The sequence below is a fragment of the Hippopotamus amphibius genome, chromosome X, assembly GCF_030028045.1.
Source record: "Hippopotamus amphibius kiboko isolate mHipAmp2 chromosome X, mHipAmp2.hap2, whole genome shotgun sequence".
NCBI classification, from domain to species: domain Eukaryota; kingdom Metazoa; phylum Chordata; class Mammalia; order Artiodactyla; family Hippopotamidae; genus Hippopotamus; species Hippopotamus amphibius.
The window spans coordinates 70,624,966-70,647,379 of NC_080203.1; the positions used below are offsets into that span (position 1 = coordinate 70,624,966).

Consider the following 22,414-nt stretch of genomic DNA (forward strand, 5'->3'; position numbering starts at 1 on the left):
ATGCCAACCCAAGAATCTGAGGATCGCTTGTATTTAAATCCTCCGTAGTAACTGAAACAGTAGCCATAACCTATAAAAAAATGAAAGTAAGAAGATTGCTAAAGAGGATCACATACACTTCTCCTATTGATTCATGATGTGATAATATTATGTTTCCAATGCAATTCTGTAAGCTCTTCTCACAGAGAAGTTTATTAATAAACACAAACTTGTTCAGAGTGATGTATAGTAATATTTAAGAAGAAAGGTTGGGTGAACTCAAAAAATCTAAATTTTCCAAAATGCTTACTTCCGGCCTTATAGCTCTTTTTCTTTCATCCATTTATGGGGTTTGTATTACCAACATTAAGCCTTAAAATATATTTTGTGCTAAATAGTGAACTATTTGGGTGTCCTATACTCCTGATCATCAGGACTCTGTAGTTTAGGACAGTATTAGAACAACCTATTTATTATTTGATACCTTGCAACCTGAAGCCTGACACACCATCTCCACAACCCACAGGCTTTTCAACTAATCCTCTGAAAATTGTATAGACGTGATCTTGGTCTTGTGTGGCTTACCTTCAGTCTGTGTTTTTACCAATGAAACCAAGTTTAGCATTTACCTAGTAAATAATAAAACAAATAAAGGTAGTAACTTAAGCATATGTGGTGTATTCAGGATAAATTTTAGCTCACCATTCTTTTTCCCCAGGAAAGTTACTTCATCTCTCTGAGGTTCCATCTATTCATTTGTATTGGAATCTTTCACAACTTTATTAGAAGAGCCAAATGAGATGCTATATGTGAAAGTACCTAAGAAAACGGCAACCCAGAATACAATAGGCATCCATTTTCAATGAATGAACAAATTCCCATGCCCTTTATTCAGCAAGAGGTTTGTGTCCTAAAATTGACGCACACATTGCTTCAATATTCATACCCCCTTGCCTGTGCATATATCCCTTAGAAAGATTGGAGATTTTTTGCTCTCATTCACAAATAATGATCTTCATATGAAAGACATTTGCTTTTACATTCTGGAAAAGATTCATGCATTTATTGTATCATTAACAGCATCACATTTACTAAAGAAAGGTTTAACATAAAATATCCAATTTCCATTCATTTAAAACACCTGTAAAGCCTTGATCTGGGTCTCTTAAGTAAGAAAGTGCCTTGAATTTCAAAGAGGAAACAGGCAAATCCCACCTTCTCTTCCTCTCCCACATTTTTCACACTCTGCCTCCACCATCACACCCTTGTGACCACAACTATGTCTGTTGTTCCAAAAGTTCAATTAAAGAAATTGTCTGGCTGGTCTTTTTGGCCTTTGAAAAAAGTCAGGAAACATAGTTAAACAAAGCAGCAATCGAAGAGCTATTTTATTTTTAACTAACCATTGATGAACCACTCTCCCTGCTCATTAGACGGGAACGAGTCACAGAGCTGCCATGGCGGGATAGTTGGTCACGAAACTCTGAGGCCATGAAGTAATAGAGAATTGGATCCAAAAGGCAGCAGAGACTTGCAAGGCATAGACAAAAGGGGTGGAAATACAGTGTGCTTTGGACAATGGGACAACTGCTAATGAAAGTTTCCTTTACCATGGTGTAAAAAATAAAGTTAATATGATAGGGAGTGAAGCAGATGAAGAAAACTGCAGCACACATGTAAACCATCCGCAGTGCTTTCTGCCTCTCATTGATTCCTTGGAAAGCCATTGGTGGTTGTCTCAAGGATATAGTAGTTTTCCACGTGCACCATGCAATGATGACTACTGGGATCACAAATCCTGCCAGCTCAGCAGCTGTAATCATCCCAGCCAAAGCCACTACATTCATTTTCTTGTAACCAAGATCAGCAAAGCAGGACTCATTGTTGTTGGCTAAGTCTGTGCTTCTCATGATGGGAAATGGCAAACAGGCAGTCCCCACGATTACCCAGATGGCAGCACTGATGCCCATATCATACCTACGCTTCCAGTCTCTGGCCCTGAAGGGCTTGAGAAGAAAGAAGCACCTCTGAAGGCTGATGCATGTCAGGAAACAAATGCTGGCATACATGTTGAGATACTTCAGGTAGAAGCACAGCAGGCAAAGGGCCCTCTGGAAAGGCCAGTGGTGGCTGATGTAATAGTAAATCCGGAGAGGTAAGGACAGCACGTGAGCAAGGTCAGCCACAGAGAGGTTGATCATGAAAATGATGGCTTTATTTTTCTTGCTGATGAAGCGGAACAGAACCCACAAGGCCGCACTGTTGGCCAGTAGACCAGGGATGAATATGAGCGTGTAGGTGGTTGCGTAGAGGGGGTAATGAAATGTCAAATTAGTGACATTGCAGTGAGTCTCAGCACTGCTGATACTGTTGCTCCCCATCTTGAATATTTCACTATATTCATCAAGGTAAGCCACGAAGTTATGATCCCTGTCCAAAACAAACAAACAAACAAAAAACAGTATAATGGTTAACCAGTTCTTTAGCTGACACCCAGATTATTTTTTAATTGAAGTATTGTTGATTTACAATGTTTCAAGTGTACAGCAAAGTGATTCAGTTATATCAGATTCTTTTCCATTATACGTTATTACAAGATAACCTATAATGAATATAGCTCCTTGTGCTACACTGTAGGTCCTTGTTGTTTATCTATTTCATATATAGTAGTGTGTATCTCTTAATCCCAAATTCCTAATTTATCCCTCCCTCCTTTTCCCCTCTGGTAACCATAAGGTTGTTTTCTATGTCTGTGAGTTTATATGTTTTGTAAATAAGTTCATTTGTATCATTGTTTTAGATTCTACATGTAAGTGATACCATGTGACATTTGTTTTTCTCTGTCTGACTTACTTCACTCAGTATCATAATCTCTAGGTCCATCCATGTTGCTACAAATGGCATTATTTCATTCTTCTTATGGCTCTGTAAGATTTTATATATATATATATATATATATATATATATATATATATATATATATTCTCACATCTTCTTTACCCATTCATCTGTTGATGGGCACTTAGGTTGTTCCCATGTCTTAGTTTTTGTAAATAGTAATGCTATGAACATTATGGTGCATGTATAATTTTGAATTAGCTTTTGTCTTTTCCTGATATATGCCCAGAAGTGGGATTGCTGGATCATATGGTAACTCTATTTTTTTTTTTAAGGAACCTCCATACTGTTCTCCGTAGTGGCTGTACCAGTTTACATTCCCACCTACAATGTAGGAGGGAGGGTTCCCTTTTCTCCACACCCTCTCCAAAATTTATTTTTTGTACACTTTCTGATGATGACCATTCTGACTAGTGTGAGGTGATACCTCATGGAAACACAAAAGACTCAGAATAGGCAAAACTATCTTGAGAAAGAGAGGAGCTGGAGGAATCATACTCCCTGGCTTTATACTATGCTACAGAGTTAGAGTAATCATAACAGTATGGTACTGGCACAGAAATAAACATATAGATCAATGAAATAGTATAGAAAGTCCAGAAATAAACCCATGCATGTATGGTCAATTAATCTAATGACAAAGAAGGCAAGAATATACAATGGAGAACAGACAGCCCCTTTAATAAGTGGTGCTGGGAAAACTGGACAGCTACATGTAAAAGAATGAAATTACAACACTCTCTAACACCATATACAAAAATAAACTCAAAATGGATTAAAGATCTAAATGTAAGACCAGATACTACAAAACTCCTAGAAGAAAACATAGGCAGAACACTCTGACATAAGTCGCAGTGATATTTTTAAAAAATCCATCTAGTAAAGTAATGGAAACAAAAGCAAAAATAAACAAATGGGATCTAATTAAATTTAAAAGCTTTTGCATAGCAAAGGAAACCATAAACAAAACACAAAGACAACCTATGGAATGAGAGAAATTACTTGCAAATGATGTGATTGACGAGGGCTTAATTTCCAAAATATACAAACAGCTTATATAGCTCAATAAAAACAACAACAACAATAACAACCCAATCAAAAACTGGGCAAAAGGCCTAAACAGACATTTCTCCAAAGAAGACATACAGATGGCCAACAGGCCTATGAAAAGATGCTCAACATTGGTAATTATTAGAGAAATGCAAATCAAAACTACAATGAGGCATCACCTGATTTATTTTTATACCTAGATTCATATAATATTAAAATTAGGAGGAGTCTATTTACAGATAAAGAAGAAGATGCTCAAGGAAGATATATTATTGATCCAAAGTCACCCAGTGAATCAGTTAGAGTACCAAGGAATTGTCCTCCAACTGTCTTGCCCTCCCAGATTGTCTAAGTTGTGTCTTGCATGCAAGGAAGTCCTGAAATATTCAGTCTATGTTTCTAACCACAGAAAGAAAGAATGTGATATTTGAGTCTATTTCTTTTGTGTCAAGATTTCTCTTGCCTTAGGCTCTGGTTAGGATGAACACTGTTCACTCCTTCCCAATTGAAATGGTAGAAATCCAGTCTTAATGTTCAGGTCTTCTTGCTTCTCCTTTCTCTGCCACCACAGAGTCTGCCCATTGGGTCCTGACTCCCTAATTTGGCACTGCAGCACTTGGAAAACAGATCTGCCTCCTTTAGCCTGCATTACCAGTATCCTGGTTGATTTTCATGGCTTGGGAATATTACCTCTTTATTATTCTATCACAATAGCTGGTGGTTTTCATACATTTTCTCTCTCTTGGCTTAGGTTTCATTCCAAATTTACATGAAAATTTTTAGTAAAATATGAATTTATAAGCTGAACCAGGGTATTTTCCCTTATGTGATTGGGAAGGGAAGAGAACTATTCTCTATCTAAGGAGAATTCTGTACCAGTGTAACATCATAGCATGGCAGATTATCCTACAATCACAGTGAACATTGATTAAGGTATGAGCAAAATAGACCACCAAAATCATTTTTCTGAAACAATTTAAGATTTAATACTTTTTTCATTAGTCATTATAATGAGAAAAGATTTTGGACTTCCTTAATCAGATTTTACATTTTAGCGTAGTTTTTATTGTGTATTATGTGTAAGACATGGGGAATATAGAATACTCTTTAGGGCTTCTCAATGTCTGGCCATGGATTTATGCAGGCTGTCTGCAAATAAGAATAGCAGGAGAGATGACTGCTGATGACCTATAGGGGTGGGATAGGGAGGGTGGGAAGGATGCTCAGGAGGGAGGCTCAAGAGGGAGGGGATATGGAGATATATGTATAAATACAGCTGATTTGCTTTGTTGTACAGTGGAAACTGGCACAACAGTGTAAAGCCATTATACTCCAATAAAGATCAAAACAAATAAAAAAATAGCAGGAGAGCAACAACTTTATTATTTTACTTCAACATTGTTGTAGAATTTTAGACTGAAGAGGACTTTAAAAACATTTAATTCAGCCACCACATGATACAGGTAGAAGAAGCAAGGCTCAGAGAGGAATTTATTAAGGCCACAAACCTACTAAATGAATAATCTTGGACTTCAAATAGGAGGAAAAGGTGGTTAATCTTTTTACACACACTTCTATCACTTGTTTTCTTTCCAAAGACAAACTTTACAGACATAGCTTCTGTCCATACTGCAGTAATGTTTATTGCCTTTTGAGCTAAAAGTGGAAAAAACAAAGTACTGAGGTTGTTCCTCAGGTGGAGTTTTGTTATTGGTATTGTTTTTATTTTGTTTTGTTTTGTTTTAAGTATGTTTCAGAAACAAAGGTGTGGCTTCTTTTAGTTTATCCTCATAAGCAGAAGAATGACTTCCTATATCATTCTAAGACCTACTCCAGGAAATAGAAATGTTATAAAAGAACAGAACCCCAAGGCATTAATTCACAGATAAAAGAGTTAACTTTACAAACTGCCATTACTCTAAAGAGCATTTTCATTTTCCCCTCCTCTTATACTCCCTACTTGGCCTATCTGTGATATAGCCTAAAAAGCCATACAGTCATCTTGCTTGTGTATGTAAGACAGAACAAAGATAGAAGGGTACTCACAGGTGAAACAAAAGGAAATAATTATCATTGTCTGACTATCAATGATGTACCGCAGAATCTGCAATGAAATTTTTCACATGCATTACATAATTTAATTCTCACAAGCATCCTAAGAGGAAGTTACTATTATTATTCTCATACTGCAAATGAGGAAACTGAGGTTCAGACAGATTCAGTAAATTGTCTTAGGTAACAAAGTTAAAAAATGGTAAAAATAGGATTTACTATCATTCCTGACTTGCTCCATAGTCTGTGCTATTTCCATTATACCACTTGCCTCTCCCTACTCAGGAGGAACTTTTTAATAGAACAAGGATCATAGTGATATCTGGAGGGCACATTATTGCAGAACCTTTCTAACCCCATAGTAGGGCCTTATGATCTTGTAACATTAGGATTACTTTAGCTCTGCCATCAGTATATAATTAAACACCTGTCCCTAGGCACTTTACCCACCCCTCCTTACCACCCACTTTGACTTCAGTATTGATCCTGTTTCTACTATTATCTATTATCTATGCATAGGCTTGTGAGAGAGCAAGGGAGGCTACATCAAGTGCATTACAGTTCTAAGAACTAAAAACAGGTCACACCCACCCAATTCACACTTCCACTTATGCATTTTACAAACATGGATATTTGTTTCTGCTTCACTGGTACAGAAAATTTCACTTACTAAAGGGGCAGGTTGTTTTCATACCTCTGTGCTAAATAACAGAGTCCTATTAGGCCAGAACAGCAAGCTAGAGTTCGTGTACACAACTCATTTTGTTTATGCAGTTTCTTGTGCCTCTGCAATTCAGTTTATTTCAAGTATAAAGATTTGCATGGCCTGTTTTCCAAAACATTTTTTCTTCTCCAGACTCAAGGGGAGGTAGGAAGGGTTTTTCCCCAGATATGTCTGGTGACAATTTAATGTAAAATCCCCATGGTAATGGGAGACTGGGGGAATTTGTTTCAGGTAGGGTAAAAATATAAACTCTCTCAGGGAACATTTGGCTTCCTGTTAACAATCTGTGACGCTTCTGAAATTTTAGAAAGGAGAACAACCTAAGAAGCCACTAACAGGAAAAGGCTGAATGGAAAGGCCAAAGTCAGAACATGTTCCTTCACTCAGTCTCTGCCTCTGCTTCTGGCTCTGTGACTCTCTCTTTGGCTCTAGCTATATTGTTGACTATTTCTGGTTGGTTCATGCCCCCTGTGTTACCAACCTCTCTCCCCTTCAATCTAGACATATCTTTGGTTCCTCTCTCAGGAAAGGGTATGAGATCGGTGATTCACTCTTGAGTCTAAGCTCCCCTTCTCAGTCTGTGCCATGACTCTCCTCCCAGACAGTACAGATAGAAACTGGGAATTCTTCCAACTCCTAATACCTCATCTCCCTCATATCTAATCAGAAACCAGGTGATTCTCCCTTCTTAAATGCTCTCAAATCTATCTCCAAGCCATCTCCACTTCCACTGTTGCCATTCAAACCCAGGCTGCTGTCATCATTCCTCTTGATTATTGTAAAAGATGCCTTACTGGACTCCCCGCACCTCAGTCTTATCTTTGGCAGTTAACGTATCTAACATTAACATTAATTATGGCTACTGCTTATTGAGAGCTACTGCTTATTTACAGGCTAAGCACTTGTTATCTCAATTCTCATAGCAGCTCAATGATTATTTCCATATTACAAAGAAGGAAACTGAGACCCAGAGGGGTTAAATAAGTTGTGCCAAAGTCACAAAACTTGCATAGTGTAGAGGTGGTATATTAGAATTGGAACTCATGCTTGTCTCCATACTCCCTTACCTCTGTCATGGCACTTACCACACACACACATTGAAATTCTGTTAACATGTCTTTCTCTGTAATTAGATTTTGCACTCCTTGATGGCAGGGACTATGTCATCTCTTTGTAACCTTTTCCTCACTGTGGCCTAAGTGGTGTTTCTTTGAAATATCATGTCATTTTCCTGTCTAAAATCCTTTGCTGGTTCTCTATTGTATTAAGGCCAAACATCTCACCATGGCCTGAAGGCCATTCCTGTGCCATTTAACATCACCTCGTGACATTCTTTTCCTTATTCAGTATTGTTTCAATTACACTGAGATGCTTTCCGTGTCTAGAACAAGCCAACCTTTTTTCCTGGCAAAGGCCTCTGCACACGTTGTTTCCTCTGTCTGAAATTATTTTCCTCCATTTTCACATGTCTGGCTCCTTTAATCTCAATTTGCAGGTCAAAGACACCTTCACTGCCAATATTATTTAAATAATCCTACACAGCATTACATACTGTCACATTCTGTGCAATTTCTCTTAGTAGCATCAACACTTGCAATGTAGATATTTGCTCACTTGTTTATTGACTATTTCGTCCACTGTGCTGTTAGCTCTATTAGTGCCACAACAAGACCTATTCTGTTCCTGACGGTATAGCCAAGACTTAGCCTGTGACTTAGTAAGCACTCAAAGGAAAGCTATATAATTGGATTGAATTGCATACAAAATAGTTTAAAGTCCCTATTTGGAAGCATTAAGCAAAAATGCAAACTCTGATATGTCAACTAATATATTGGGTAAGATCTTATGGAAAAACTCAAACAAACTTTTTGGCCAGCCCAATATTTCTGCTCCCTGCTATTTCCCTCAAATGTTGTCTTCTAATTTGGGCTATCATCATCAATATTCACTGTATTTACCCTTTACAACTCAGAAAAGACATGCATTCAGAAGCCTGAGAAAAGAGCAAAGTATTCAATTTAGAAACAGAGGTGGCCAGACATATCCTGTGGGTAGAAACCAGCACAGGCCAAGGACTCAGAGTAAAATCAACACTATTATCTAGACCTCAGGGAGAGGGTAGTCCTTGTGATCTGCTTCCAAAAGCATCTCAACCCTTTATTTTTGTTGATTGTCATTCTGCAAATGAAAGGTATACCTGCTTCATCTCATCAGCAATTGGCTTCCTACCCACCTATGTGTGGGATTTAGAATGAGAGTGAGAGGCTATATATGTAGTCCGCAAAACTTAATTTTCCACATGGAAATTAAGCATAAAAAGAAAATAACTTGTGTATTTACTCTTTTCTTTGGCCTTTTGAGGGCTCTGGCTGCCTTGAAGGCCAACACTCAATCAACATATATTTAATAAGCATCATACTATGAAGTCTGTGCTATGTTTTATAGAGAATATAGAATCATCTGCTATAATCCCTGTCCCTGAGAAACTTCTGGTCTGGTGGGGAAAATATTTTTTAAATCTCCAACATCACAACCAGTGTAATGGCAAGAACTGAGGTAAATGGCATAGGTGATAAGAAATCCTCATGTTAGCACAGTATCATCTCTGTGAGGTAAGCAGGACAGATATCAGCAATACCCCTACCATATTGCTTAGTTGACAAAGAGATGCATTCAAGAACAACTCAGTACCATGTCCAAGGTCACAGGGTTAAAATATGGTGAAATTAGGACATGAAGTCAAGTTTGTAGGCCTCTTACTTAATGTTCTTTCAACCATGTAAGGCTGTTTCTATTAAACTATGAGATAGAGCACCTCGAGCCAGAGAAGATGGCACTTGTGGCAAGCTATCTGCATTCTTTTATTGGTCCCTACAGGGACAGGGTTAGAGAGAAAAATGCAGATGGTAGCTGGGGAGGAGATAAAATTTACCTTACTTTGCCTGAATTATACACAATTGTATTTAAATCTAAGTTGCCCTTCAAAGCTGTGGTCAAGTCCCATCTCCTCAAGAAAGCTGCACTTGGTATTATCAATACCTTTCATCTGAGATTTAGCAATTCATAATTTCATCCAGCCAAGGGACATTCTGCTATGTGTTTATTTGATCTGCTAATTGCTGAAGATAGTATAGTGAGGTGGGGAATTTCAGGGAACAATACTACATGATTGTTGTCCTCAAGAAGTTTATAGTGATTTAAGGAGAAATAAGAATAACTAACCATAATAAGTTTTAAATGTGCCATGAAAAGGATAACAAAGAAATTTCTATGAAAGTAGAAATGAATCCTGCACAGGAGTATTTGAGCTCATCCTGAAAGATAAGTTCCCTTTTAATAAGCAGTTGGAGTGGGAAGAGTGTAGGAAAAGAAAGGATGAGAAAAGTGTTTCAGGAGTGAATAAATAGCTTTCAAACTTCCCAAACTATAAAATGAATAACATATAGAAAGGAAAAATAGGTGTTCCATACTAGCTGGAAAACAGGGTGAGATGGTGCAGAAGGTAGAATAGGAGGTGAGAGTGGGACAAGGTAATGGAAGGGAAAAACAACTAAAAAGGTACACGAACCAGATCATGAAGTTTTTTTTAATTAATTAATTTATTTATTGACTGCATTGGGTCTTCGTTGCTGTGCAAGCATGGGCTTTCTCCAGTTGTGGAGAGTGAGGCCACCCTCCCTGTGGTGTGCAGACTTCTCACTGCAGTGGCCTCCCCTGCCATGGAGCATGGGCTCCAGGCACATGGACCTCAGTAGTCGCTGCATGCGGGCTCAGTAGTTGTGTCTCGCAGGCTCCAGAGCACAGGCTCAGTAGATGTGGTGCATGGGCCTAGCTGTTCCCCAGCATGTGGGATCTTTCCAGACCAGGGATTGAACCCATGTCTCCTGCATTGGCAGGTGAATTCCCAACCACTGCCTCACCAGGGAAGCACCATGAAGGGTTTTATGGGGAATCATTGAAGGATTCTGGGAAGAGATGTAATATTACTATACTTGTGTTTTAGAAAGATCACTTTGGCATCAGCGTGGAAAATGGATTGGGAAACCAGACACAGGAAGTCCAAATTAGTTGCAAGTTTGTAGGCTGACCAGCAGTCCAGGTTTGCCTAGGACTGAGGGTTTCCCAGTACATAATATTTTCAGTGACAATTCAGTTCATGACAGTCTAGGACAAACAGAAGAGTTGATCACCTTACTTTTCCAACAGTCAAGGAAATTAAACAAACAAACAAACAAACAAAAAACCTCTGACCTAGTATAACATGAATATTAGAATTTCAAGTAAAAGTCAGATATGGAATTAATCAGTTTGGGAGACTGAGGAGTCAAAGATAACTTCATTTATAAAACATACAAAATGTTATACAAGGATATCACAGTTTTATACTTTTCCAAAGCTCTCTCAGATTAGCAGCTCATAGCATTCACCTCTCCTGACACTCTGAGTCAAAGGTAAACTCTTCCTTATTCAAGAATTTTTCAAATTTGTACTCTCTGCCAAACTTCATAAATTCCTGACTCTGCAAATGGTCTGCTTTCTCTCACATTAAAATCACTGAACTTCACTGCAAGTTACACCGCACTAGCTTGCACCACTCACTACCAGTGACCTTAAATTTCTAAATCTGTGCATTTCTCTTGGCCCAATCTGGCACCCTTCCTCATCTTACTTCCTCCCCTACCAAGACTAGATTAAGTGGTCAAATTAACTATTCTCACACAAGAACCCTCAACTCTTTTGCTCACCATTCTTCTGGTGTACTGGCAAGGTCTTAATCCCAGATCAAGTTCACAATCCATTTCCTTTTTTACTATCCAAACTGCCGAATGAGCCTATTAAAAATGCCTGGATCTATTTGAAATGCTAAAACTAGAAATGTATGTTATCCAGCCTAAGGTTTTTTCTTCCAGCCTCTTTTTGCACACATCTGATTAGTTTTTTCTCCTATTCCCTACACAGCACCTTCACAACTCTACTAAAGTTTCTTTTCTCCTGCTCTCCCATCCCCCAACTTTCTCAGCAGAGAAACTTACCTCTTAAATCACAAGAAAATTGAGGTTATTGGGTGAGAAGCAACTCAGTTTCATCCATTGTCCGCTCCCAACACACACAATCTTATCTACAGCTGCATCCTTCCCAACACAGCTGTCTTTCCTATCACACAAAATGAATTCCCATGCTCTTAATCCCTTTTATCTTCCTCAGGATCTTCTTTCATTCATTAATTGTTCCTTTTCACTCCTAGATCATCATGTTGTCCTTCACTCTCAGCTAGATATTTGTCATCAAGTCTCTTCAACACTCAAAATAATACTTCTCTTGTCAATACATCTTATTCTAGCCCTTAGTCATGTTCCTTCTCTTCTTAACTAAACGTTTCACAATAGTTTTTGATATTGATTTTCTTTTCCTCACTTTATATCCATTATTTAGTGCATTCCAAGGTGGCATGCATATCTTTGCAGCTTCACTGAAACTGCTTTAATAAAGGTGACAAGTGACCATCATGTTGCTAAATCAGGTAGGGTTTCTCTGCTGCCTTGGACACAGTCTGATCACTTCCATGTATTTTAAATGTTCTCTTCTGTTGGCTTCTAAGCCACAATGCTTTCTTGAGTCCCCTCTTAACTATCTATCCATTTACACCGAGTCTCCTTTATGGTTTCTTTTATCTTTGAACATCCTTTAAATGTTTGTTTTCCCTAGGTCTGCATATTCTTTTATTATTCAGCCTCCTTGTGCTAAGTAACATCACCCACTTTCATGACTTCAGTTGCCACCCATATCCAGATGACTCATGTCTCAACGTCCAGGGCTGGCCTCTTCTCAGATATTACACCTATATGTCCAACTTTCAGCTGAGATTTCCCTTTTCTATGTCTCCCAAGCATCTCAAAATAAAAATGTCCAAAACTAAATTCATCATACTCCCTGACCTTTTACTTATCTTCCACCATCTATCCAATTACAATAGCCAGAATTCTTAAAATGATCCTAGGTCCCTTCTCTCTCATTCAACCAACCAAGTTTTCTCTCTCTCCCACTCTCTCTCTCTCCTCTCTCTCTGGATTATTAAAACACTCTTTAACTGATCTACCTGCTTCAAGGATTGCCCTCTTAAATTCTATTCTATACTCTGCTGCCAAAATGATACAACAAAAAGGCAAATCTGGGCTCCCATGTCATCACAGGGATTGCTTTAACAATGCACTCACTGCAACATAGTAAATGTTTCCATTTATATCTCTTTAATTCTAGCTAAGTTATGAGCATTTTTGAAGGCAAAGAGCGTGCCTTACTCATCTTTAAATCTCTAGAACCTAGCAGAATAACCAGCACATAATCATTTAGTAAATATTTTAACTAGGGAAATATTCCGCCTTATAACAACTCTTTTATTGTTTATCTGTTTATTGATCTCTCTACACTGGTTTGTGAGGTTTGTGAAGTCAGGTGTTATGCCCTAAATTTTATTATCTCTTTCTTTTTCTCTAACCCTACCTAGAACAAGACGAAACATATAGCACTATTAAAAAAAAAATGATGTTAACTGGCCCATGTAGGGATTAATCCCAAAGACTTAACCTCATTGGTATTGCATAACAAACTCAGCTAAGCAGGACTACACAGACAATACAACCCAGGCAAAATTATAAGCTGTGAAAATACCATATCTTCAGTATATACTTGAACTCCTAGCTCTATGATTGTGAACCACCCAGATAGAGATGAGGGTCAAATTCCCACTGCCTCCAATACCATCCTTAAAGAAGTAAATGCCTCTTGATTTCTCCAGTGTTCAGTGCTCTATCCAGGGTACGCACTGCCTACATCAAAGGCCGGGACCTTCATACAGATGCCTCTTTTCTTGAAAGAGGGGTCTGGTAATGGGAGACAAACCCTAAGGGGAATGACCAGTACAGATTTCTAATCTAATAATCAGAGCAGGAAAATCAGCTACCATCATTGAGCTAACAAGATTCACTTTCAATGTGTGGATCTAAGGATGTCCCTCATAATGAAGATTAGTATAAAGTTATGACTAAAACTTCATCAAACTCCTTTCTCCCTGGATCTCATCTCAGAAGTCAACATTTTACTTCTCTCTCGAGATCCCATGTCAACTCTCATATTTTTCTTGCATGGGACAACCTATTCTAACTTCTTACTTCTTTGGACTTATAGGCTACACTATAAGAATGTAGTCTCTATGAGGGAAGATTGTTTCTTTCACTTTTATATCCCTCACTTTGTTTAGCAGAGGATTAGGCATGCAGTAGGATCTCAGTTCATACACATTGGTTTATAAAGTAGGAGTATAGAGAATAGGCACATATCAGCACAGCCTTAGGCAGTTTTACTACTGATGTCTCTCCCATAATCTACTCTCCCAAACAACAGCCATAATTTTTCTCCCTTTGTTACTGAGGAAAATATGGTCAAGACAAGGATAATAGGGTTGGAGTCTAACAAATCTGGAGACACCTAAAAGCGCCAAAGCCTGTAATCCCAACCTTTTATTTTAAAGCCAGTAGGAATCCCATAAGGTTAAGTGAGAATTTGTCAGTAAACACTTGACTTTACAGAAATAGCTAAATTTTGTCTCAGAGCACAAAGGTATATCATGTCTCTAAATATAACTCAATGTGTCTGAGTCCAAGAACATCATAAGTACCAATAATGTCTACCCAAAGGCAGCATCACTTCCCAACCAACAGCTCAATGCTGTGCTTTCACAAAAGTACAGACAAAGTGAACATATGTTATAATGGCATCAGGATTTGTACCAGACTCCTAAGTTTCAGCGAAATACTAAGTCCAAGAAGTTTCCATGTGCATCCTTTCAGTTACTAGCTAAGTGCTGTTAATATATTACCTTTGATCTTTGATCTAACTCTGAGTTAATTATTATTATACCCCTTTATGAATCAGAAAATGAAGGCTCAGTAGGATTAAGTTTCTTTCTCAGTCACAGCTATTACGATTTCAGTCATAATGAGGCTCTTCATGAGCAGAGAAAGCTAAAATTCTTCTTTTGCAAACAATTTGTTGCACAAAAATATCTTAAAGTAACATTTCTGTGGATAAGACCGTTCTTCAAAGACGAAGACTCTAATTAATCTCAGTTCTATTTCTAGCACTTTTATGGCTATACATATATGGCAAATGATTGCCCACCGGGTGTCAGTGTAGGATAGTTTCAAAACCAGGGATCTTTAACAAATTTTGCCTATGAACACAAACCATAATAGATCTATGAATAGAGTATTGGAACAACGTATTTATAAGAGTGGTGAGCTGAATATAACAAGACAGGTAGGATGGGGAAGACTCACAAGCAGTAGAATATATTAAAAAGAACACTGGATTTGGAGCGAAAACACTTGGATTCTAGTAACTATTCAAATTTCCTTTGTGTTGTCCTACTAAGCCCCTTCTCTTATGTGGGTTTCATTTCCCTCATTATTAAAATAAGACAATATGAACTGGATGATCTTAACTACCTTCTGCTTTAATTTTCCATGACTTTATGGGCCTGTCCCTTCTAAACCCCTGCCCCTACATAATACCATCAGCACTGCCACTGCCATCATTAATGCAGCTGCAACCATCTAAACCTACCTGCTGATTTACACTTTACAAAGCATTATTACATCTATGATTGCTGTTAATCATTATTAAATGTGTATATATGCATACATATAATATATTGTACATTGTACAATATTACAATTGTAATATATTGTAATTATATATATATATATATATATATATATATATATATATAAAATATAACTCTTAGGTCAGAGGATATCATCCCAATTTTACAGATCAGGAAACTGAGGTTCCAAGAAGTAATCACATTTACCTGAATGCTCTGCAAGTGGCAGAGTGAAGAAAGAGTGTAGAAACCAGGCTTCCAGCATCAAATAACTGCTCTTTTCCTAGTAGAGCTCTACAAAGCTTTACCCTCTTAATCCTCTCACTCTTTTCACCCCTCATCATTGTCACTAATACCAAGTGAACATGTTTGTCAAGTTTGTGTTTCCTATTTTCTTTGATAATACAGCCAGTATGTGGGCTTGTCATCTTCGGAGGAGAAGGGAAAGTTAAATAGAAAAAGGTTGCCGATGGGAGCCCTTCCCAATCTCTAGGGGAGAATGTTTACAGGCCATTTGGGAATGTAACTTGCCTTTTTTTACCCTTATCTTCTTATTTAAATCACAAAGGTCTCACATGAATTACTCAAACCAGTCTGATAGCCATGACCAGAGTGTCCTTCATTCAATCACTCAACCAGGGCCAAAGAAGAGCAACTGGAATTTGTAACTCTGCCATTTCCTGAATTAATTCAAATCAATTGTAAATAACCTGGCTTGATGTCAGAAACACAAAAGTTTGAATCTATTCTGCAAGTCTAGACATTTTCTCATAAATTAGAAGTGAAAATTATTTTGTCCTTAAAATGAATTAAAGCAATTAGACTATTCACAAACTAATATCTTAAAGTTGGAATTGAACTTCCATGCATGCATCTTTACTGGTTTTAATCAGGTAGGAAGGAGGCCTAATTATTCATAATTTTTGTATTTGGGGCAGCATTTTGGAGATGGAAAGAATCGTGTTCTTTGGGCAGACCTGGGGTCATATCTTGACTCACTTATCAGCTGCCTAGCCTGAAACGACTCACTTCATATCTCGGCTTCAGTTTCCTTATTTATAAAATTAGGATCATAGTGCCTGCAACAAATATCATTGTAAAGATCATATAGAAAATGTACATCATTAAGTAGAAAATGTATCCATTTTCATGCCTGGTACACCATATACATTAAATAAACATTTGTTCATTTCCACTTTACTTGTACAGAGAGTAAATATACAGTAAATATATTTGGAAATCAAAATTATTGTCCATATAATACAAACTGCTGGAATTAAAGACCTAAAAAAAAATCTTTTTTAGCTGTTGGGCCCATAGTGCTTGGAAAATGTCAATGTGATGGGAAAGGTTTTTCTAGGAGTCCAGGGTCTGGTTCCTAGTTAGGCAAGTCCAAAATAACTTTGTAATGAGGTTTTTATGTTTTTCAAATGGAGTTTTGCATTTAAAAGATTGAGAAATATTGATTGACTGACATTGTCATTATAGAAACCAGCTTTCAGAACTTGCTCCCTTGTATGTTTGCATTTTATCATTTGAAAAAAAAGGAAATTATTTACAAAACACTTGCCTGTGGTCTAAAAGTTGAAGCTCTCATGATGACATTACTCTGAAAGGAGTATAATGGCCCTTAGCAAAGATTACTGAGTTCCCTTTTAGATCTAGACTATATTTCCAGAAGGCTCACTGTAGTTAGATTTCCCTACTATGGTCCCATTTTTTACCACCTCATTATATACAACTATTCTCAGGCACCAGGAGCCTAGAGTCAAGCCATTGTATTACTAGGAAGGAAATTAAAGACCATTTATTTCAAGCACCCCACCCTCCCATTATAGATGAGACTACCCGAGACCCAGAAAAACAACACAACTTGCCCAGGGCCAAAAGTAAATCATTGGCAGAACTTGAGCTGGAACCAAGACTTTTTGTCTTTCTGTGTATTGGTTCACATACTATATCACTCTGCCTGTGAGGCATGTGAATCATACTAGATGAAAACCTAAATGTAAAATTTCCTGACCTGAAATATAAGCCGATTTATTAAGCAAAAGTTTTTAAATAAAGAATAGACTTCCTGCCAGTCATTGCTCTCATTGTTGGAACACTTAAAAAAGATGGTTTCACAAAGACAGCTCTGTGCTCTTTATTAGATCCATAGATTGTCCTGCCTCTTAGGACATCAGTTGACTTACCTCAAACACAACTAGCTATGAGAAGCCACCCAAAACCATCCAGAAGTAAGCTCACTTGTTTGAAGCCTTGTGCTCCACCACTGTCAGGATTTGAGCAGTCTGCACCACTTGAACTCAACAACTTTTCCAGTTGAGACCAAAAAGGAACTGCTTTTGACCAAAGAAGGACCTCTGTTCAACAGGAACCATTGCAAAAGATAATTACCCTGAATGCCTGACTTGATTCTCAGTATAGTTCAGGCCATTTTCCACCTCAATATATCAGCATATTACATATTTTCAACAGTGAATAATTTTGTTGTGTCACCATTAAGGGAAAAACTCCTCAATTAATAGAAATGGCAAGGATTCCTGCGTCCATTTAACAAACCAAAATAAAAAAGTTCCCACTTGCAGGATCCTTGGGCCTGAGACTACTCCACCCAAAAAGCACAACAAAGCTTCTTATCATTCTATCTAAAGTGATCCTTGTACCAACGGTTGTGGTACAGTCCACCTTGAAGGATTCCCAAACTGGAAGTCTACTTTTGACTCAGTCATCCTAGCTCAGAACCAGAGAGATTGCTAGCACTCAATGTAATAACAATAGTTACTGAAAAAATAGGTGCCTCTTTTTCGGGCTCTGCTATCCAGTAGGTCTGAACTTGGGTCAAAAAGCAGCTTTCAAAGCATCAAGAAATGCCTCTGAACAGACTTTGAAATCATTTCAATAGAGTTTGGCACGTGGAATATTTTCTCTTTTCCTAACCTAAAATCCAACACAGTTATAAATATGTTTATAGTATTCTCTGGGAGATACAGTCTTCTGTAGGAAAAAGGTACTGTGATTTAGAAGACACATGTTCTACTTCCAGCTCTGCCACTAACTAGCTGGGTGATCTTAAGTGTCTTCACTTCATTACCTCTCAGTTTTCCCATCTGTATTGTGAGGGATTTGGATCTCTAAGAGCTCCTCCTTCAGTTCCAAAATCTATGATCTCTCTTTCTTTTTCTCCTGAGAGAATATACTATCTGTTGCTGTATCTGTGAAAGTTAAAGTTACCAAAGCGAGGAGCTTATACATGTTCCTTCATTACGCAACTAGATAAATTTTACAGAGCAGAAATCCAAATCCTCTTTTTCTGGCTGAATAGGTCAAGCTGTCTCAATGAATCTCACTGACCATACTCTTTTCTTACCACTTTGTACCATCTTCCCTGGTTGATGTAGAAACAAAGAGCCCTTAACAAAGAGTGAGCTGTATCACAGACTCCATGCTTCTGGAATAATGCTGGAGACTGTTGGCATTAACCCTAACTTTGTACTCTAGTCAGACTCAAGGAAAATCACCATTGCTCCTGCTGTAATAAGTCTAAAATAAGAAACCAGGGACCATTTTCAGTCTGGACACTGGTTTCACATCTGCCTCTGTCCTGGTTCTTCATGTCCCCACCAATCTTCCCATATGTAATTATACCAATTCCCACATATTAAGCTATAACTTACCTTGGAGCCTTGCCGTGCTTGTTTCTTTGCAGGGAGCTGGGGGTGAAAAAGCCTAACTCTGGGTGGCACAGAGCCTAGTGATAACTGACAACTTTGTTGTTGAAAGAGGAAGTTGAGTGCATTTGGTGTCTCACCGCAGAAACCTTATTTGCACAGACCAAAGGTAAGTCCCTTAAGCAGAAGACATTACTCAAGTTTATTTAGTTTTTTCTTCATTCGTGCAAAGAAATTCAAAGAGCAGAGAGCTAAAGGGTGTTTAAAATCAAATAATGACTACATACCAGCCTTTCTCAGGGTTTCACTGTTTCTTACTCTATCTCCTTCTACCACAACCCAAATGCCTATCCATCTAACTAGATTCCAGTAGGCTCTATGGTAAGATGGGATTCTGAGGCAAAATTGGAAGACAGTTTACCTAAGAACAAGAAAAATGCAACTCCTTCAATCCTGATAGGCAAAGGGTGAGAAAACCTCAAGAATATGTCAGAACTAACAGCAATAGGACTACCTTTGCTTAAGCTATTCCCTCCATGTGGAGTACCTTTCCTCAACCTCTCATCTCAAGGCTTATAATTTAATGTGTAGTTTATTTTTGTATATTTCTTATACTCTTAGTGTATTGTAAACTGCTTTATGGCAAAGATCATGTCTGACTCATCCCTAGATTTCCAAGTAGTCCAGCACAAGGCACTTTCATGAATGCTTGTTGAATGAATAAGTGAAGGAATGAATAAAAATAAATATTCAAATAATGAATGAATAAATAAATGAACCATATACATTTCAGTCTGTCTCCAATGTACTAAGGTTTGAGTCTGTGTAATGTGCGTGGAGATTTTATAAGTATGCAAGTAAAGAAAGATCATACACTTGGGAACTATAGTGTCGGCAAAGTCTGAGAGTAGTTCCGAGAAACAAAGCTTTCAAAGCAGCATGAAATTCTGTGGGCTTGTGAGGAAACTACATTCAGAACCCAGGGCCTAGAGCTGCAAATAGCCTTCTGGGTAATAACCATAATAAAGGAGAAAAGAAAGTACTGTGGATTAGATCAAACAGTAGCATTTGGATTTATGGATGACTAATTAAAGAAGGAAGTAGATGACAACATTTTTGTAGAAGGGCAACCTGGATCTGCAACATATTCTCCTTGTAAAACTAGAATCATTCAAGAACTAGATGGAACCATGCCCAACACTCAGAGATCACTAATATAAATTTCAAGGGAATCAAGAGATGGAAAAGAGACACTTTCAGCACTAGAACCTGTTAATTTGAACTGATTGATGAAATGGCCACGACTTGTGAAAACTGGTAAAGGAAGAGGGTACCCATCCTGGCTGAGTTATATTAAATGAAACATGCCTGACTTTCTTAATATTGATTTCATTTATTTATCCAGCTCCAATCTGTTGTTAATTTAGTTTTCTGACTTGGCATCCCTACTGAAAGGAGAACACACTGGTATGCCAACACACATTTCAGTCCATTTAGCAGTTCTGGTCTTCAATATAAATTATCAAATTGGCTTTCTGTTACAAATCCATCCTTTCTGAGTTTGGGCAGTGTAAGCCAGTTTTCCTAGAATGTGATCCCTCTCTGGCCAAAGAAACTTCCAGACCTGATGATCTTTAAAGCCAAACCCTGGCACAGAAGGATAAAATAAATCCTTTCCTGACAATTAGCTGTTGTCACTAATGCCCACCTTCATTTCCTAGACAATATCTTAACATTGCTAAGAAAATATATAAGCAGCTCATGCAGCTCAATATCAAAAAAACAAACAACCCAATCCAAAAATGGGTGGAAGGCCTAAATAGACATTTCTCCAAAGAAGACATGCAGGTGGCTATCAAACACATGAAAAGATGCTCAGCATCACCTATCATTAGAGAAATGCAAGTCAAAGCCACAATGAGGCATCATCTCACACCAGTCAGAATGACCATCATTAAAAAATCTAGAAACAATAAATGCTAGAGAGGGTTTGGAGAAAAGGGAACCCTCCTGCACTGTTAGTGGGAATGTAAATTGGTACAGTCACTGTGGAAAGCAGCATGGAGGTTCCTTAAAAACCTAAAAATAGAACTACCATATGACCCAGCAATCCCACTCTTGGGCATATACCCTGAGAAAACAATAATTCAAAAATATACATGTACCACAATGTTCATTGCAGCGCTATTTACAGTAGCTAGGACATGGAAACAACTTAAATGTCCATCAACAGATGAATGGATAAAGAAGATGTGGTACATATATGCAATGGAATATTACTCAGCCATAAAAAGGAATGAAATAGTTATTTGTAGTGATGTGGATGGACCTAGAGTCTGTCTTACAGAATGAAGTAAGTCAGAAAGAGAAAAGCATACCTTATGCTAACTCATATACATGGAATCTAAAAAAATGGTACTGATGAACCCAGTGGTGAGGCAAGAATAAAGAGGCAAATGCAGAGAACAGACTTGAGGACATGGTGGTGGGGGGGGCATAGAGGGGAAGCTGCGATGAAGTGAGTGAGTAGCATTGACATATATACACTACCAAATGTAAAATAGATACCTAGTGGGAAGCTGCTGCATAGCACAGGGAGATCAACCCAATGATGGGTGATGACCTAGAGGGGTAGAATAAGGAGGATGGGAGGGAGGTTCAAGAGGGAGGGGATATGGAGATATATGTATAAATACAGCTGATTCACTTTGTTGCACAGTAGAAACTGGCACAACAGTGTAAAGCAATTATACTCCAATAAAGATCTGAAAAACAAGAAAATAGCTTGCCAGCTTACCTCATTGCCCTCTTGCATGCAAGTATCTTCTTCTTTCATTGGTTCTCAAAAGGGAAGCAAAGGTAGCTCAGAAGTCAGTGACCCAGTTTAGGCAAAGAATATTTCAACTCAGGTAAAATTTTGAGTTTTAATGAAAAGAAGCAAAGCTGTAGACAAACCAAAAAGCTAATAATTTAACAATCATCTCCAATTAACTTTTAGAAGAGAGTCTTCTAGTTATTGAGTATGGCTGATAGTCTAGGAATCATTATGATCTCAAACCAAGTATTAAATATCCAGTCATAGGGTAAATAGTAAAAAATAGTATAGCTGCCCCATTTTTCCCATACTTCTCAACTCTTCCCTTTTCTCTTATGTATCTGTTCAAAGTTGAACTGGCACATCATATGCTCTCTAGCCCTGGGACATTTTATGAGTGGGTGCTTCAAAGGCTTTTAGGTATTCTCTCACAGTAACAGTGGATTAGGTGTATTAGCTATTGTTGAGGACATTATTCATTAAAACACACTGTGTTTTCTAGGAGGACCCAAGAATAATACCTGATTTTAGAATTGGGAAGAGCTAGATTTTTCTTTAGC

General features: G+C 37.9%; 1 protein-coding gene across 2 annotated transcripts; it reads right to left on the minus strand.

Annotated features, from left to right (window-relative positions):
• Nucleotides 1–835: 835 nt before the first annotated feature.
• On the minus strand, nucleotides 836–19,117 carry P2RY10 (P2Y receptor family member 10). 2 transcript variants are annotated; one of them, XM_057718812.1, is made up of 2 exons: nucleotides 19,046–19,117; nucleotides 836–2,409 (listed from the first exon to the last, which is right to left on the minus strand). In XM_057718812.1, the coding sequence occupies exon 2, from the start codon at nucleotides 2,358–2,360 to the stop codon at nucleotides 1,374–1,376; it is 987 nt and encodes a 328-aa protein (XP_057574795.1). In that variant the 5' UTR covers nucleotides 2,361–2,409; nucleotides 19,046–19,117; the 3' UTR covers nucleotides 836–1,373. The 2 variants fall into 2 exon arrangements, with proteins under 2 accessions (XP_057574795.1, XP_057574796.1); XM_057718813.1 differs by lacking the exon at nucleotides 19,046–19,117 and adding an exon at nucleotides 8,662–8,696.
• Between the last annotated feature and the right edge of the window lie 3,297 nt (nucleotides 19,118–22,414).